The 19,589-nt window shown below is 42.1% G+C and overlaps 2 protein-coding genes across 5 annotated transcripts in view; one reads left to right on the plus strand and one right to left on the minus strand.

Moving 5' to 3' along the window:
• Positions 1–18,175, minus strand: part of TBC1D9 (TBC1 domain family member 9) — a 47,109-nt gene extending 28,934 nt beyond the window's left edge. For 3 of the 4 annotated variants that reach the window (XM_071452441.1, XM_071452439.1, XM_071452438.1), the window contains exons 1-2: positions 17,744–18,175; positions 3,863–3,973 (exon numbers count right to left, since the gene is read on the minus strand). In XM_071452441.1, coding sequence (XP_071308542.1) covers positions 3,863–3,973; positions 17,744–17,870 — 238 coding nt within the window. In that variant the 5' untranslated portion in view covers positions 17,871–18,175. Of the gene's footprint in view, positions 1–3,862; positions 3,974–4,300; positions 4,365–17,743 lie in introns of those variants that run through there. The other variant, XM_071452440.1, reaches the window with a different exon arrangement.
• LOC139602462 (atherin-like) lies at positions 17,948–18,514 on the plus strand. The gene has a single exon (XM_071452330.1). It carries the CDS (start codon positions 17,948–17,950, stop codon positions 18,512–18,514), a length of 567 nt encoding a protein of 188 aa, XP_071308431.1.
• The last annotated feature ends 1,075 nt before the right edge of the window (positions 18,515–19,589 follow it).

The following is a 19,589-nucleotide window of genomic DNA, read 5'->3' on the forward strand; positions in this document are numbered from 1 at the left end:
TTAGCATATTAAAAGTATTCACCATTTAACCAACATTAGCCTTTTAGGTAAATTAATCAATAACTCCGACTCTCAGGAAAGGGGAAGAAACCAAATTTAACAGTTAAAACCAAATTTAACAGTTAAAAAACTGCACTTCAAAATACAGAGCCCTCAAGACTGGCAGAAAATAAAAATGAAAATAGCTACAACATAGCAACTTGCATGAAAACGCATATAGTTACCATTATCACAAAAATCCTACAACAGTTCTATAACTGAAAAACACACCAAGCCACTGTTAGAAGAATTGACTTTATAGGTGGAGAAGGATCTAAAAAAGTTGTTCACTTCCAAACAGAATTTAGATATAGCACCATTTTCACCTTAAACTGAGCACAGCACACTGGGAGGGACACTGGCATGGGACACAGAAGTGCTACTACAATATCAAAGATTGTGTACAGCATTTTGCATTCCTAGACCATCAACTGTTCTTGAAAAGTAAATAAAAATTCTCCTATATAATTCAATAAACAGAACTCTAAGCTGTGACACCTTTAACTTAACCCTGCACTGGAGAAAGGGCTGTTCACAAGGCTTCTCTCCAGAGCCATAAGGCTGCAGATTCACCAGCCAGAATCCTCACAGGGCCTAGATCAGTAGTGTTAATATCCAAGACATTTCACATCCAAATCTGTCCAAACAGTCATTTTAGAGCAGACAAACCCCCCTGGATTACTTTCATCCTCAGAATACTCTTGCACTGAGCAAGACCAAATGTCACAAACAGATCACAAAACAATTGCATTTCTTCAAGTCACTCTGTACAGCTACTTACTGAAGATGGAGATTATTTCTTTACTGAAGGCAGGAGAAAAAGGCAAATTTCTGTAAAAACAGATTACAAGTACCAAATAACCAGCAGTCTACCCTTAGAGAACAGTGCAGAACAAATTAGAGTTGCATAGCTAAAAGCAGCCAAAGCCCTTAGTAACCTGTATAACTTTAACAACCCTTGATCAGCTCAGAAAGAATTGCTTTAGTTGCAAATTCATAAAATAACCACAGCACAGAGCCTTAGGGAACTCTGGGCTGCTCAGCTTCAAGGTTGAATAGATGAATTATTTGCTCTCTGTAAAATTTTATCTCCCTGCAAGATCCACACTATTCCCCTCAAGTCAAGTGACAAGACTACACTAATGCAGTCTTTTAATTTGATCAAAACAACTAAACTATCAACCAGGTATTAGGGGACTAAACATTTAAGAAATACTCCACAAACAGAAATCACAGATATATAAATTAACTACACCAGCAATTTCAACTAGGGCTAAGATTCATAATTGAAGAGCATGTTGATTAATACTAGCTTAAATGAAGACAGAGTACTTTGGCATAAAATCCATAATATCTTTCTCAAAAGAAAAACAAAATTCTCACAGTTCAGCAGCACCATACATTTCTACCTGTATGGTGCATTTATTTATTATGGGACCATAACTCATAACTATTCCTTCCATTTTATGCCCCTGCTTATCTTGAGGACACAGTGTGGGTATAAAATTACAGTCATTATCTATAGGTGTCATGCAAAAAAACCTGAAGTCACATGGCCTATTTCCAAAGACTTAAAAATAATTTCTGAATACATGCACAGTATAAGGGTCTTTGAAGAAACACTACTTTGTGATATGCTATTTACTTTGAAAGGGAGTCTGCAAATAGCAAGAAAACTTGTGTCCTCAGCTGCCCCCTTTCAAGTTTATGGGATGGAGGTGGTTACTAATTGCTGTGTGTAATGTTGACTTTGGGGGGCAGAGTAAGTTGGAGACCAAGAGACCACTCACTCAGATCTTCATGTGGCAACAGGCAGAGCTTATTCTCAAGCCCTTCCCTTATAAAGGGCATTTGAAAAATCTGGTCTGGATATTGTCATTAGTCTGACCCCTACAATCCTTCAGCCTCTGGCCAGTGAAATACCTGCAGCCTTAGGAGAGATGTGATGGGGCAAGGCCCCTGGCAGCCAACCCAGGGGCTGGTTAATTCACAGAGTACTGTGATAAGTGGCAACAGCTGTGCACTGACATCTGGGTGAAAAAAAATAAACATACAGGCAAGTACTGGCACCATTCTTTCTCTTCTGGGATCCATGGAAAGCTGACATGCATGACTTATGGTCACAACAGAGTAGATGACAGTAAAAAGCTGTTAAATGAAGATTTGGGAACAACCTTCATAACATTGACAACTTTTTTAATATCTGGTATTAGTATTAGCTGCCAGCAAAGGTAAATTATGGTATATGAATTTTAAAATCTTCAGGGAGTCAGTACAAAAGGGTGTAGAGGGGAAAAAGGTTGTTTGAACTGATGCTTTCTTTCAGGTCTGATACTATCAAAAATAGTAAGAAATACTTGTGCTAATAAGAGCTATTAGCAAAACTTCCTTTTGGATTCAGAAGGTGACACAGCTTTGATATCACCTTTGCCAGACACAGAAATCATATCCTCCTAAAAACAGAGCCTGGTCTGAACTAAAATAATTAGACCTACAGCACACCTTCATCTGTTCTTCCTTCTCTTTCCTGCCCAAGAGGGTATTTGTCTGGAAGAAAAGTCATCCAAATAATCTAAATGTCAAAATTCAGTGGGAGAATGGGCACTAATGAAGTGGCACAGTTAGTTGAGAAGAAGCCTACAGCATCATTAACCAGTATTTTTGAATGTCAGGCAGCAGTGGGGGTGCTGGAGGTTACCAGGCCATTAAAAAGATGATAGGCATGTAGGCACTTGTCTGTTCTCTCTTCTCAATTCTCTTCCAAATTAATGGAGTTTTGGCTGGTGCAAAAAACTTTGTTGCCAGTGAAACTTTTGAGCTGGAGGAGCTGCACTGAAAAGTTTTCATTTGCTAAGACTGAAATCAAAGCTAAATGACCTGCATCTTCTGCATTGAACGCCAGACACTATTTTCAGGGACAGCAGACAAAACCAGAGACTAACTCCATTCTGTTTTATGTTACTTGCAATAGGTACCTGACCACAGAAATAAGCATTTAGTACAGGATCTGATACATGCAAAAATCCTATTTAATGCACAAAAAATATCAACTCAATTGTTTTCACTACTATAATGACAAAAGGAACAGTCTTACTGCTAGATCTGTCCAAGTTGGAGCATTAAAGACCAAAACTCTTAAAGGTTGTTGCATCTGTGTAAGAACATACAGTTCTATAGTTAACTTTAACCTAGCTAGCATCTTGCTGAGTTCTAAGTACATCATACATAGAAAGACCACACACTGTCTGAAATAAACATCCAGGAGGCAGGGCATCCCTGGGATGTAGATGGTATTTATCCTGGAGGACACAGGAAATGTGTCACTGTTTGCTATTCAGTATTTATGTGAGTGCTGCTGCTGCATTTTCTTCCTGGTTACCATTGCAAGGGAAGCCAGGTGCCCTGTCTGGGTAACTGGGGTGCTATAACCCAGCTACTCCTCCCACCACATCACCCAGGAATGCTGCACTTTAGAAGTGCTCTAGGAGTGAGCCCCGGGCATGGAGAAGAGCATGCAAGGCGGAGGAATGGGTACTGCTGGGATCACCTTTGGGAGAAGAAAAGTGGGGGAAAAAATAGATGTTTCATCCCTGCTCCATTTCTGTTTCCATTCAGTCATTGTGCTCCCCTCCATGCTGGCATTCCAAGTCTGACTAGCAGAAACTCCAGTGCCACCGAATTTTAGCACTACAGCAAGTTTTCCTTCTGACCCATTTATTTGTCCTGACATGACTGTGCTCAGCAGGAAGGATGCTCTCTTACTAAGTTATGTGACACAGTGTCCAGGAAGAATAAAAATCCACATCAGTGCATTTGTCCTTACCACAGGCAATGGTCCAGTAGACCAAGGAGTCCGGTGCTTGGTAGAGGATTCGATATGGTGCCACTCTGGCACTGGAGTCCAACACAACATCAAGAGTACCCACAAGGAGACCTGTAGGAGAGGAAATCCTGATGAAATCACAGGAGAGGGCTCTGCAGCCCCCGCCCATTCCATTTCACCCTCCACAGCAAAACGCAGACCTGCATATTCATCCTCACACTTGATGTCTCAGGCTGTAAAGAGGAAGAATGATTTAACAGGGAAACATCGTCAGCTCAAACAAGACTTCAACTCTTTAATGTACATAAATGCTAGCATAAAGACAGGCAAATTGAAGAAAAGCAGAGGGTAGTTGTGTTATAAATTCATGTTTAAACATTCTTTAGTTCTCTCCTGTGTTTCATGCACTGCTGGAACCCTGAGCAGTAAAAAACCTACCAACTACAAAGCCTCCTCCAACAGCAACAAGAAATCCCAGACAATACATCCTCTAAGGGTTCAAAACTTGAATGTCAGCTTGGTAAAACTTCCAGCAAAAATAATTGTGCTACTTAACAGTCTGATTATTTAGGGTAGGAAGGATTAAAATGCCTTAAGAGTCAAGCTGGTTTTCAGATGAAAGGATACTGAGCAAAGACAAAGCCATACTGTTTTCCAGAAATAGCTTTGAAAATTCTTTGCTACCGAGAGAGCCACCAACAATCGCATACCAACAGCTACCAATAATGCCTAACTCTATTTCCAAAATTTCTAGATCCTATTTTTAAAATAAACTACACATAAAACAAAACTCTACCCTCCCAAACTCTCTGCAAGAAGAGAAGTTCTTTTTACATAGTTTATTTTTAAACTATGTAAAAGTTTTCCCATTTTTCATCTCCAAAACGAATTTTCATCTCCCCTGCAGCAATGTCAGATTTAAATTTTCATGCTGAAGTTCTCAGAAAATTGTTTGGGAAAAAAAATTTGAAATATATAAACAACAAATGGATGAACTTTCAGAGATTTTTTTGTGAAAATAATTTATTAGGGCAGAAATTAGAGGTTTTTTTCAAACAGCTGAAATAAACTGCATGCACCAAAAGCATTTTAAAACTCTCCTGTTAGAAGTTCTCTTGTCCTTTCAAGTCTCTTTTATTGTCATAGTTTTTATTAGTTCCTCCTTTTTCTCTGCTGAAACTGGTATATGCAATACTGCTTCCCTTGCTGTTCCTTCTGTGGTGCTGTTCCACCTTTATGGTACTGTGCATCATAAAGATATAAAAGCAGTACCCTTTTTCCATCTCAGTAGATTCCCCAAATGTGATCTGAAACTGACACTAAGAAATACCCCACCTAGCAGTGATTTTGTATTTCTCCCATTGTATCTCCTTTCTTTGTATTTTGTTATATACAGATCTTCTCATGTTGGATCAACTGTAATCTCTTTCTGCTCAATGAGTTAACATGCACCACTTGTTAATCCAAGAATTACGCAAGACGTGAGAAACAAGTCTGGGCACATCAGGCCATTAGTAGTAAGGTGTGCTACAAAGCTATCTGGCAATTACAGGATACAAACACAAAACATGAATGTAAAATATCCCCATGTACATTAGTCTCTCTAGCTTCAGCTGCCCCTCATCTCTCACACATTTTGCTTACGGGCTGTACAAGCTTCCTCTGAACAATTCTCCACCAGCCCTTCTAGATACACCCTGGCTCCGGTCAAACTCAGGAGAATGAAGCAGGTTAAATTGTACCTATAATTGTTTTTTTTTCCTCTCCATCTGAGCTTCACAAATGCAGTATGGCCCTGGCCCAGAAAGCACATGTCACCTCAACCAAGGTACAGCATAAAGCTGCCAGTACTGCTCAACTAAAGTGGGGACCAAGCCAGACACCACACACTGTTCATTATCTGGGTTTGCTGCAAATACAGCAGGAATATTTTCTCTTTGCTTTTCAGCTTCACATGACTACTGACAGTAATAAATATGCAACAGGCATGATGTAATATCTAAATAAAGTTGTATGCTGGCCAAATGCAATCTTCTCTGAGATACAGAAACACTGCTCATTCCCTGTATTCTTAAAAACATGCTTGTTTCTTTCCTCCTGCTGTATTTCCAAATTCATTAGCATGTGAGTGGTCCTGCCAAACAATTCTGCCCCTAGTTCTTGGAGTGCTGTAAAAACTGGGATAGGCAGGTAAGACTAGAAAATCAGAATAAACTAACTGACTTCTAGAGCAACATCAGTTTCAAAGGAACTTCCCATCCTACTTTCTTCTCCCCTGGATATGGTAGACAGGAGAGGAACATCCCCCTGTGCCACCAGACACTGTAAGAAAGAGCAATGTATTTAAGAAATATGAAGAGCACTACGAAAAAAAAAAAAAAACACCAACAAAAGAGAGAAGCCAGCAGTGACTGAAACAGCAGATGGCAGGTAGGAAAAGAAAAGAAAACAAAGACTACTTTCCAATGGTGCAGTAAGTAGGAGCTGTTCAGTGGTTTTTCAATAAACAAATTGACAAAAATAACCATGTAGTGAGGTCAAAAGAAGAAATCTGACAGAATTCCAGAACATCGCAGGGAAATTCAAATCCGAGCTTAGCAAGTTAACTGCGACTGACAGTTTATCAGTAATATTTACTTGTATCATGCAATAGCTGTTTGGACAGATGATACGTGTGATATTAAAAAAAAGCATGTGTTTTTATCACATGGAAACTCGTGCAATCATGCAGCTGGGCCTGCTTGCTCTCCTTCATGAACTGTTCCTTTTCGTGTTGTTAGGTCAGTGTTGGTTGTTTTGGGTTTGGGTATTTGTTGTCTGGTTGGGTTTTTTTTGCAATGCAGACATGTGATGCAACCAGAATGAAATCACAGCAGCTCATACAGATAATCTATTTGAGGATTTTCTACATGAAGTAGAAATGAAAATAAAAATTAAAAAAAAAAAAAAAAAAAAAAAATTAAGAGAAAGAGAATTTTAATACTGTTCATTAGCTCATGAATTCTTCACGGAGCAAGTACCCTTTCAGACATGATTAAGTAACTGAGTTTCTATAGAAACAGAACAGGCAACCAAGAATCATATTCCTTATATTAGACTGGCCCTTGGGCAAGAGCCAGTGAATTACCCAGGCATCAAATCACATGACTATACTGACTGCAAATTCTTTCCCATTATTTCATCAGGTTTCTGACTGCATAATGAAATAAGGGGAGAAATTTCCAAAGTAAGAATACTATATCCACAAGCCCTTGTTGAAGCAAGAGGTTTTCATGAGACAAGTTTTATTTAAAGCACATGGTGTAATTTGTAAGATTAGCATCTACTAACTGATGGGAGACCCAATTCTGAAGGCACTCAAGCATGAGTAACCACAAGGGGACAAACAGTCCCCTCACACACACGTGCCAAATTTCTACAGCAACCATACCTGTCCATGGGGCAGGAGGGGAAAAGGGAGGCGTAATGCCTTCACTTTGCTTGATACAACTTTTTAATAAAGTCAGGTTCCTCTTTTGAAAACTTGAATTCTAAAGCAAAGGTCCAGAAGATTGATCAGTACTCTCATTCTTTTCTGTAAAACACAGGCATTAGCAGAGGAAAAATAATGATATGTAGTATTTGGAACCAGGGAATACAAAGCCACAATTGGCTGAGGGCCTGGGCAATTGCTCTTGCATCATGTTACTGGAAGGACATACAATGCACTAGAGGGAATTACTGGAAAAGAGGTTCAGTTACCCAATGCACTTTGTGCTGAAGGAAGAAATCACACTACATTTTACTTACCTGACCACATTCAGTGGTGGCTCACATTTAGTCATAAGCTGGAGGGGGGAGCCTGTAACCCTTGCAGAAAGGACAGATTAGTAGTTTATATTCATTAATTAATGTATGATGTGCTCTACTCGCGTCCTTACAACAGCAACCAATTTTCAACCTGTTGTTTTTTCTAGAAGGGATTATGACCACATGAAGCCTGACCTCCTCCATAACACAGACCCCCTTCACAAATTATTCCTATCTCACCAAAGGGTATTTTTCAGAAAGATAGGTCATCTTGGTTTGAAAACTAAGCCAATAGCTTCAGCCAGTTGAGATTCTTCCAAGCACCACTGCGGTCCTTGCTCCTTAGAGACCAGGATTTCAGATGACTTACAGTCCAGACTGATTACAAACTGCCCACAGACAGCAATGAAAGCAAGTGATGCCCTGGAGAATCAAGCTGGTACATTTTAAGCATGCACACCTCAGAGTACATGACTCGAACACCTGCCCTAAGTCACAATATCTGTGACTATTTGGATATTCATGGCACACATCTTTGCTGCAGGAATACTTCTCTCTCTTTCTTTTCTTTCTTTTATCTTGCATAATAACTTGCAAGTGTCTTTGTAACACATCAGTTACCCGGGTTTTTAAAGGAAAAGCAAGTTTATGCACTGTACACATGAACAAACTCTTTATTAGCAAAGGATTTTCTTATGACAAACAGTAACCCTTTTCTACAGAAAGCCACGTTTTCATTTAAAACCACAAAGACTGAGTAGTCTTTATCACCCTTCTACAGTCCCCCTCACAGCAGTATTATAATTGAGAGCTTTTGTGTTTTACCTGTTCAAATGAAATTGGATTACATATTCAGAAGTGAGGCTCTGGATTATACATTACCTCTAGTGTGCCTTATCAAAACACTGAAGCCAACGAATGATAATAAATAATGACACTTCAAAGCTCAAGAACCACCAGCAGCCACGGCTTTGTTGCACAGCAAGCACCAAAAAGCCTGGGATAGTTACAGACAGTGGTGCTCCCTAGTAATCTCCAACCTCAGAGTAGAAGTGCTTTCAGCACACACCAGGGACCTGTGACACATCCATTCTTCAGTGACACTGGCAACTTGTGTCACACTGTGCCTCGAGCTGAAGGACATCGCCCTGCAGCTGGTGCCACTGACTGCTGTGCCCTCCCTTCCCCCAGTGTGCCAACATACACCATTCACGTGGCTCTTCACAGCGAGAGGAGCCCTGCCCTGACTCATCCTCCTGCCAGGTCGACACGAATCCGTACCTCAAAACACCTTTTGTTTGGAGTAAATACAAAATAATACCCTGCAAAAGAGCTGAGGTATAATACAGGTCAGACTGTGGCTCTCAGAGTCAGGCTGATGAGCTGTCACTCAAAGAGTCTCATGAATGTCAGCAGCCTGTTTGTGTAGGAGCCCAACACCACAACCAGGAAAACTTGCAACGTCACATGTGTCACAAGCAAGAACTTTTCAGAACGGGCACTGTGACATTCCAACACTGAATCAAAAACATACTGCTTGAAAGGTCCTCAGTATTTAAAGCATGCTGATGACTCCTCTTTCCAGTAAAGTAAGATGGACACATAATGAGCTCTGGTCACAAACCTGAAACACCCACGGCACCTCTTTAGATTGTGGATGTCAGCTGATCTTTAAGAAAGCTTCAATCAATAGGGCTGATTTAAATCATATTTACACCCTGAGCATTCAGTTTTATATTGATTTAATGGACAATGAATAAACTCTTCGTAAAATTCGAGTGTTGCCTCCTGAGCTATAAAAACAACTCCTAACAACACCTAGCTGAAGCATACAGCACTAGGTATTGTTTTTCATAGTAAGGATAATGAATCCTCACTCTTCCACTCTTTCTCAAGGCAATTTATGTGATTAGCTCTCTCATTTGCTATTACAGGATGAGATCATCCCATTACTTGTCTGTCAAAACTCAACCTAGAGCAACAACCTGAACTCCATGGGCAATACCATAGACAAATCCTTTTTAAAGGGAGGGTCAATGCTACTTGATTTAATTTCACAGAAATGCCTATGTAAATTGAAAATATTATAGACCACACAAAAATAATTGAGTCTTAAACTTCCAATACTGGCAATAATACCCACAAAAGTAAGAATATAATCTCTTCATTGTGAACACTGCCCTTAAAACTTCATGAAGGGCTACACTTTTTTAATAGGTGTTCATTCATATAAATGAAGGTTTAATGACCTCTAAAGACTTATTTTCTAACTGACTTCCCATGTGGCTTATATGGGTATCTAATGTAGCATCAAGAAAACAAAATTCTTCCTCTGGACTTAGAACAATTAATATTCTTTAATTAAATAATAAATTAATAATTACATATATTTCTTAAATATATATATCTCTTAAATAATTAAGAATGGAATTAATAGGATTGGTTAAGTTTTCTCCAATGTCTGCCTTTGCTGCTCTCTCTTCCTACTAAGACAGTTCTACAGACCACAGATTTGTCCAGCCACCCTTTTATTTGCACAGGAGTTTTCAAACATGTTCAGCGAGACTGCTTCTGAGGAAGAACTGTCACTCTACTGACATTTAGTAAGAAAAGCAGCAAAACCAGTAGTTACTTTCTCTGTCTTCAAGCTGATGAACACAAATGAGAGAAGACTGAAAAACCAACCACTAATATTTAAAGAAAAAGCTTGGGAGGGGCCAGTGTGATATCTGGCCTGATTACCAAGGGATAAAGCAGCAAGAAACAATAAAGCTTTCATCCACCCTTCAGGTTTAACAATTGTGATTGAATCAGCTTATCTCCAAACATGGTAATTTAAAAGAAAGGTATCAGCTGTGCTTGTTAAGGTGTCCAAACAACTCATGACCAACCCTGTAAAAAATCTGTACCTTAACTTGAAGCTAAATCTGGTTGGGTTTCAGCTTTTTCAGCTTTATGTAACTTCTGCTAAGCTGAAGCTCAGAGAAAGAGATGAGCACTGACACGACATGCCACAGTTACAAGTATGTGAAGGCTCACATCACAGAGAAAACTGATATTTTGACAAAACCCCAAACAACTTATCTCACACTACTGAAAAAAAATTTATACTACATATCAATCACACCAGACTGCATGAAATTATGGGAAAACGGTGAGAAAAACAGAGATGAAGTTATCAAATGCCTTCTAGGTGTGATATAAACAATTACTCATAAGTTTGTAAAAAACACTTAGGAAAAGCATAATCAAGTACCACAGGCCAAAACAGCAGAGAAGTCACTGAACTTCACTCACAACTAATTATTTTAAAGTATCCCATTCTGTCAGAGTAGCATAAGCAAATTTAATAAATTTCATCCAACAGGAAAATTTAAATCTGAATCTGCACCAACATAAGATTCAGATAAACTGTGTAAGATGAAAGAACAAATCAAGTAAGTATGAGCAAATTAAGAAAAAAAAAAAACAACAAGAAAACAGAAAAAACCTCCAAACATCACTCCTAACCTAAGAAAAAATAGCGTAAACTGAATCTAGTTTGAGGACTGAAGGGGGCACAGTAAACTCAGCTTGAACTCAGAAGGAGCAGTCCTGAAGCATGTTGAAATACAAGCTAAATCTGAAAAGAAGCAATAGCTTCAGAAAAAGAGAATTTTAAATGTTCATAGTTCTGATTGGACACCTGCAAATAGATTTCAATAGCTTTCAGAGAAGGCACTTGACCAGGGAAATGAGCAATGCTGAACAGAAGATCCCAATAACTCTGGCTGATAAAATACTGGAAAAAACAGAGGGGAAGAACAAGACAGATTATAAGGAAAGAACAATAAAATCCAAAACATTAAACATGTACTGGCTGAATCCAAGATTACTGCTGGGATAGAAATTCAAACACCCCTATCTGGAAACTTCAGGGAAAAAAAAATATCACAAAACCAGCATAGAAAATACAACCTTTCTTTTGGAAAGAAAACAAATGGGAGGATTTGCAAGAAGTCCTCTAGAAGCTAAGATCACCTAAGCACCAGATTTAAAGTCAAAATGCAAATGTAATTTCTGAATATCAACATTGATCAGACAACAGAAGTATGATTAGTGGTCAATGTTAAAAAGAAAAGTAAGATTTCAGTCAAATGCTCACAGCTCTTTATACACATGGTATCATCATACTATAGCAAAATCAATGGCAGAGACAACTCCTGTCTGTGGAAAAGCCATAGGAAGTGTGATACTGTGAAGGATAAAAACAAGGAGATTCTGCCTGGATCAAATACAAGAAGAGATAGTGTATGAGAATACACGTTCAAATTGAGTTCCAAAGCCATCTGAGTATATGGCAGCATGCTTCGTGGAACCCTTTTCAGGTGTGCAGGAATCTAATGGAAATTATCAAGGGCCCAAACCTCTGTGAAATATGACACATTCTTACAAGGATGCAGGACTGGACGGTGGAGTGATGGAAATATGGAAACTGATGTGGAGAAGTGCTACATGTACACCTTTCAGGACCAAAGAACAATAACAAAAACCCTGTAAGCAATACAAACTCTGCTATAATGCAGAAAATCACTAAGTGGCCTAGACTGACTGACTGCTTACTATCTTGTGATCCTGTGCAACATTCCCAACAGAGTTTCCTACAGAGATCTCAGGAAAATGAGCAGGCCACCCCGGAATTCCACGTGTCAAACAGTAACATTATTTCAAGGGCAAAAATGGCAAAAGGCAGCTCAGCTCAGCAGCCTGGAGAGGCCACACTACTCACAGTGTCAGCAGAGGTAAATTATCATGCAAGGAAAGTCTTGGACCAAGAAATATTAGAGGGAGAAGCAAAGCTACGAGCAACATCTCAGGCACTAGAGATCTTGTCTCTAGAGCCAACAGGAGAGCTGGAGATGCAGAGAAGTACCAGGCAGGAAGTGAGGAACTAGGAAAAGCATCTGGGAATTGAACAGAAAGACTGTGAGTCAGTCTGGGGAATCAAACACCAATTCAGCCCTAGACATGTGCAGGTTCCTTGAAGTGGAAGTGGACTGGCGTGGAGAAGCAAACACACCCAGAGCAGATCCTAAGGAGCAGCTCATGGAACCAGAGTAGATTTGAGGTACCGACAAATGACAGCAGAGCAGGAGAGACCAGCTTCCACTCTGTGTGCCAAAACACTCATGGAAAGCTGATGGACAGGCAGACCACCCCTATCCATTATGCTAATTGCATCCATTTTGATAAACACTGTGTTTCAAGTATCAGAAAGCACATGCTTTGTACTCAAGTCTGACATGCAAAATCCCAACTGCTTGAGTCAGCAAAGGCAGAAAGTGTCAGGTTTGTTAAAACATGGACCATACTTTGTTCAGGCAGATGATCAACTGGCCAAAAGCTTTTCTAAGTCTTAAGCATAAACAAGTTTTCAAGCAATCTCTTCCTCAACTCTCTGAACTGAGAGGCTGTGAGCAAGACAGAATCTTAGCTCCAAATGAGAAATACTAATTGTGTTGTCCAGCAAGGCTGCAGAAAAGCTTTTCAATTTAGAACACTGTCACAGCATTAAAAATTATATTAGATCTGACATTGATATGTCATATCAGCCAGCCGAGCTCAGAACCTCTCCTTTTTGCCTTTCCAGTGTGGAAATTAAATGACAACTCCTTTTGCAAAAATATCTGGGGAGAAGTAGTATTTCATCAGATCCTTTTATCACCAGAAGTCAGCACATTTCCATCTGCTCTCTTCTGCTTAAACATTTGAATCATTCTTGGCCACATGGCACGGACTTACAACTCCTACTGCATCTCTCACACAGGCACTGTCCCAGCTGTAAGTACATATACCCTACTTGCAAAATAATTCACTTCTGAAAGCAGTTCTTGCTAAGAACAACTTACTTCCCCTGGGATTCAGAGATCTCACAATAACATTTTCAACAAAGTCACTTAGTGTTTAATCTCTGCTTCACACACACAAATGTACACAGGCAAAAGGAGCACAGTAGCCACCAGCTCACTGTACCACACCTCAGTCTCTCCTCCTGTAAGCTCCAAGTGAATTCACTGCTCTGCCATCCATTACCAGGTACAATAATTCCTTACTATAATATCTTGAACTATAAGAGTTTGGCAAACATTATCACAGTAGAGCAGAAAGCAGTTAAGAGGCATTTTTAAACCTATTTGTTGCATCTGAATGCAAGATACACTTAATAACATGACCTTTTGATTGTTTGAAAAGTTTATGACACGTTCAAGATCTTTACATCCATAAAAGTAATACTGTCCTAGAGGGCAAAGTGCCCAAATGATGGCAGAGATCTGGGTTCATGTTCTGTCCAAATGCCTCTGCTACAGACTGCATACAACAACAGATGATGCAGGCTGCTGTGGAAATAAATACACCACATTCCTCCGAAGAAGGAATTATGTCATACAGGCCAAACGACCCGGCTGCCCAGAGAAGCAAGAAGAATATGAGGAAAGAAAATACTTTTTTTCCCTGTTGGTGAACAAAAGGAAGATGAAACTCCTGACCAAGGGTCACACAGAAGCAAAATATGGGCATGGCATTATGTGCAAGGCATGAAACAATTTAATTACAGAGAAAGCTCATCAACCATCAAATACCTTTAAAGCAGAAAAGTACATTTTTTGGTCTTGTCCTGGAAGATTAATGCAGTGATGCAAGATAATGTGAGTTTGCAGAACAGCTATGCAAATCCAATTTAAAATCCAATTTAAAATCTTTTCTATTTTCTTCTTGTTAAAAAGGAAAATAAAATCCCAACAGCCCTTCAATTAAGGCACGCTTAGGAAGAAAAGCCCCACTGATGTGACTGGCAATGACAGTGACACAATAACTTAAATGAGTCCAGATTTTATTCAGTATAAAAATGGATCCACAGTGCTTACTAGAAAAGCTCCATCTCTGAAGTAAACCATTGATCTAACACACCTTGTTAGCAGAGATGACTTCTATGGACTCACTAATCAGCACTGCCCTAATGCATTAAAAGATCACCATCATCATTCTCCTAACTTGTTACAATACAACATAGTGGAGAAAATGTCTCCAATGTCCAAACAAGTATTTAAATAAGAGTTTCTCTGTTCAACTGCTACATAAACCAAGGCCAAGAGGAGAAAACCAGATTTTTCACCCCTTCCCCCAAAAGTGACTGATACTCCTTTTCCTGCAGAGCACTGAGGCACTCAGAGTGGATCCAGGAGAACAGGTAACTCCAGTACTGTTCTTCTGCTCCAACATAAAGCCAACAAGAAGTACTTGCACCCACCCCCAAGGCTACATAAAATACTTGGCTTTAGACTGACGTGCCAAAAGAAGTTTGCCATGTTCACAGATGGAGAGAAGGGCATTGCACTTAACCCTGATCAGTCTGGTGATGACAGTTTCATGGCAAACCTAGATTTGAGGGCAGTGCCAGAGAATCAATGCTTCTCATTGTCTAGCCACTGCTTAAGTTACACGGTGAAGCCATCTAATGTCATCTTACCCACAGTCCCATCAATTTGAAAGTCAATTCTCACTCCACAATTCAAGACAAATGACTTCAAGAGTCAATAATGAGGGAGTATAAGTCAGCAAAAGTTAGATCACAAAAAAACAGGACAGCTGTATTTACATCCTCTCTTGCAAATAGGAATTGAGATCATCCCTAGCACAGTTAAAAATCTTGTATACAATATTTCTAGTCAACTTCAAGGACATGTAAGTTAGTTTCCCACAGAGCAACTAAGCCAAATTTTATACCATATTCATGGGTGGCTAACTTATTAGATTATATCTGAGCAAATTTCAGTATTATGTCGCTAATAAAGGAGAAAAAAAATCCAACCTACAACACCAAAAGTTCTTTTTTTCCCTGTTTACTTTTGACCAGGTAAGCTCCACCCTTGTCACAAGGTCAGTATCATCTAGGGAGCTTCCAAAGGGTCATCCTAAATGCTATGACTACTACAAATTATGCATCCTGTTTACTATGTCAGCAGCTTCATTCTTTGTCTCATGATCAGCTAGGTCCCTCAATACCTTGCTTTTAATCAGTCTTTCCTACCAAGAACAATCCACTGGCTTTCTCCACCTTCCTTGTCTCTCAACTGGCAGAACAGCTGTTAACAGAACCAGCAGAAAATTCCAGCATTTCCACGAAAAAAAAAAAAATAAACCTAAGTTCCACTTATTACTGTGCCTGTCACGTTGGGAGTGGCTTGGAGACTACATCCATCCCTCCCTCCCCTCCTCTCCCACCTTTTGTTGGCCACTGTGTCACAAACCCTTGTCATTTCAGCACGAGGTCTGGGAAGTTTCCCATAGGTTCCTCTGAATACTGCTGGCTCTAACAAATTAGTCAGTTACAGGGGTTTGATTGGTTATGGTGTTGGCAACATACTGAAAAAAGCTACAACTTTTTACCAGCCCTTTTCTGTACAAACAAACAAAACCCCTGGAAATGGACTTGTTGCTACTACTTCAATGCCACAGCAGCTGCAATTCCAGCAAAGCACAGGCACTAGGTAAGAGCTAAGAGCATTGACAGCAGATTTCAAAATATATGGAGAACTTCGCCTTCTAAATAATACTCATATACAGGCTATACAGACTTCATTCACATACTAAAATAATGGATACAGCACACTGTATAATGGATACACACACAATATTTAAATTCCAAGAGGCAGGGGGTTAAGGCAGAAACAAATAACTATTTCCCCATTCTCAACTTCTAACAAATGCTACAGGCTTATTCTGGCCTCCACAGAAAAAATTTAAAAAAAGAGTGCACATTTATGAATCCTACTTCCACACAAGGACAAGATCTTTCAGAAGTCTTTTCTCCATCTGTAAAGTGGTATCACCAATCAAATTATTATACATACAGCTGCAAGAAGACTTAGGTATGCATGCACTGGGCAAGCAGGTTGAAGAACAGAAGCCCAAACTCTCAACCTGTTTCCACAATACCTGAGAAATGCCTGGAAAACTGATGGCTACCTAAAACCATCTCTAATTCAAAGATAATGAAGTCAGAAAGGTAGAAGAATGTCTTCTCAGACCTTGAGAGGCCAGGGGGCAATCCGTGAAAGGAGAGCCTGCAAAAATTTTTTTCAGTAAGCAGAGCAAGGGTGAACTTCTGAGGCAAAACAGGTTTTTTATGGGTTTGTCAATCCTGTCCACACTTCAAAAGATTGTTAAAAAAAATGTAGAAATCTACGGCCAATGTGGAGCGGCTGCTGGTCATTTCCCACACAGGAACGAGGCAATATATCAACACACAACACTGACCGAAGACCTCAGCAGTCTGCAATGAAAACACACCTCACAGCAGTGCCTTAGTTTACATTATGAACTGTTTACAAGTCCATAGAGCATTGGAGGTCTGAAGAAACACTTAATCTCACAGTAAACATGTACAGGACCTTGAAGCAAACACAGATGCAGTCCGTATGTTTATTTTGCTTAGCCTGAAGTACTAATCATCATGGAAGTGCGCAAAGAAGAGAGCACAGGTTTCAGGAGAAGTAGCTTGATTATTCTGTACCAATTCAAGAAGTACCAGTGGAAGCACCATTGGGTTCTGTATCTCCAATCTCATATAAATACATATGCATTGCCTAAGAAAGGGTGGAAGACCTCGATGAACATACACGCACAGTATTATTAAGATCTAGATGAGCATGACCCAAACCTCTACTAAAGCGTCTCCAGCTGCCAGCAATCGGAAACAAAGCATTTGGGCAACATACTTCACAAGGACATCTGAAAAAGACGGACAAGCCGAAGCAAATCTGTTTTCTTCGTAAATTTCTCAATTACAACACTGTCTTATTTTACGGAACGTGCGCTAAAGGTTCGGCAAGGAAATTCTCCCAGAACGTGGGGCAAGTCCCACCCTGGTGTCCGGAGCCACGGGTCACCGGTGGGCTCCCGTACCGAATCCGCGTGGCAGCCTTGGCGCATTCCCGAGCTCGGGCTTAGGCCGGCGGGATCGGGGAGCGCCGCGCCCCGGCCCCGGAGGGACCCCGCGCCCCGGGAGCCACCGAGGGCCCCGCCCGGCCCCGCCGCCGCCGCCGCCCTTACCCGCCAGTCCCCCGCCGCCGCCATCGCCGCCGTGCCCCTTCCTCCTCTGCAGGATGAAGTAGGGGTTGGCCCGCTCCGTCACCCACAGCGCGTTCGCCAGCAGCACCTCCTCGGGGTTCACCCACATGCTCCCGGCGCGGACAAAAGCAGGCCCGGCGGGCTGGGGGCTGCCTCACGCACGCACCGCCCGCATCAGGCGCCACCATGCCCGGCCGCCGCGGCGGACGGCGCAGCCCCGCGGGCACCGGTGGGCACCGGGCGGAGGCAGCAGCCGCATGGCCCCCGCCGCCTACCCGCGCTCCACCGGGCGCGGAGGGGCGGCTGCTGCGGCCGGGGGCGGCGGCAGCTCCCGCCGCAGCGGTGACATCAACGCCGGCCCGGCCCCTCCGCGCTGCCTCTCGCACAAAACCCGCGGGACCGGCGCGCGCCCGCGCCGTGCGCGCCGCCGATCGCTCCTCCCGCCCCGTGGGGAGCGCGCTCCGCGCACCTGGGCACGGGCACGGGCACGCCCGCGGCGGGGCCGCGCCCGGCATCGCTCCGCAGGGACGCTGCGGGCGGGAGCCGCGCACCGAGAGCCGCCCTGGCCGCAGAGCGCAAGGTGAGCCCGAGCCGGCAAGGCGAGCTCGCCGCCCAGAAAGCCCAACGTGTCCTGGGCGCATCCATAGTGGGCGGCAGGTGAGGAAAGGGATGCTGCCCCTCCGCTCTGGCGAGACCCCGCCTGAAGTGCTGCACTCAGCGCCGGAGTCCCAGCCTCCTCTGCAGACAGTCTGAGAGAGTTCTGGTTGTTCATCCTGGAGAAGAAAAGACTCATGGAGACATTATAGCACCTTTCAGTACCTGAACGGGCTACCAGAGAGGGGCAGAGGGACTTTTTGACTGGACAAGGAGTGATGGCTTCAGACTGCAGGAGGGTAGGTGTATATTAGGTACCAGGAAGAAATCCTTCCGTAGGAGGGTGGAGGAGCAATGGACAGTGGGCACGGGTTGCCCAGAGAAGCTGTGGATACCTCGTCCCTCAAAGCGTTCAAGGCCAGGCTGGCACGGTGCTGCTCCAGTGGGAGGTGTTCCTGCCCATGGCAGGGGCTTGAAATGAGATGATCTTTAAGCTGCTGTCCGACCCAAACCGTTCTAAGATTCCCCTTTTCACTGCCTGCCTTGAAAGATTCGGCCTTCTCACCGTGTGGCTCGGAGAAGTCTGTGAAACTGATGGAAAAAGGAAGAGCAGGCTCTGGTCTCAACCAGAAGGAAGCCATTCACCAGAGGAGGTGACACTGCCCTCCTGCCACAGCCCTTTTCTGTACCTGTTCTCTGCCATGCCCCACACTCTTTTTCAAATTCACCTCTGCTGCTGAAGACCACCGTGTGCCTACTGCTAAAGTTGGGGGTAATTTCTGAGAAGGTGAAGAGCCCTAGAACAAAGCATACTCAAAGGGAACACTAGTGTGTATTGATAACACATTTTCTACCCTTGTAGCTCTGAATGCCATTTGGCTTCTAAGTTGTCAGGAAAGGATTGTACACACTGACCTCCCCTGAGGTATAAAATTGTTACTTTCCAATCAGATATGTATCATTGTTTTATTAAAGATGTTGATAAGGCTAAATTAAGCCCCAAACACAACACAAAGCCACGTTCTGGGCACAAACTGCTCATGCAGGCTGTACTTTATAGTGGAGCCCAGCCTTTCATCAGCTGGTGCTGGCATGGAGCTGCTAGGCAGTGTCCATCATGTGAGGACAGAAGCACGGTCCTGGGAGCAGTGACTCCTGGTCTGAGGGAGCAGTCATGGGGTTGTTACTGGCTAGGTAAAGAGTTCAGGAGGGGGAGGTGACTGTCCCTGATGTG

This window comes from Agelaius tricolor, unplaced genomic scaffold (assembly GCF_023055355.1).
Source record: "Agelaius tricolor isolate 1412-34295 unplaced genomic scaffold, bAgeTri1.0.p SCAF_34, whole genome shotgun sequence".
Taxonomy (NCBI): Eukaryota; Metazoa; Chordata; class Aves; order Passeriformes; family Icteridae; genus Agelaius; species Agelaius tricolor.

Excerpts from the sequence above, each read along its gene's own strand:
- LOC139602462 (XM_071452330.1), top strand. The coding sequence starts at position 17,948 with ATGCCCGGCCGCCGCGGCGGACGGCGCAGCCCCGCGGGCACCGGTGGG.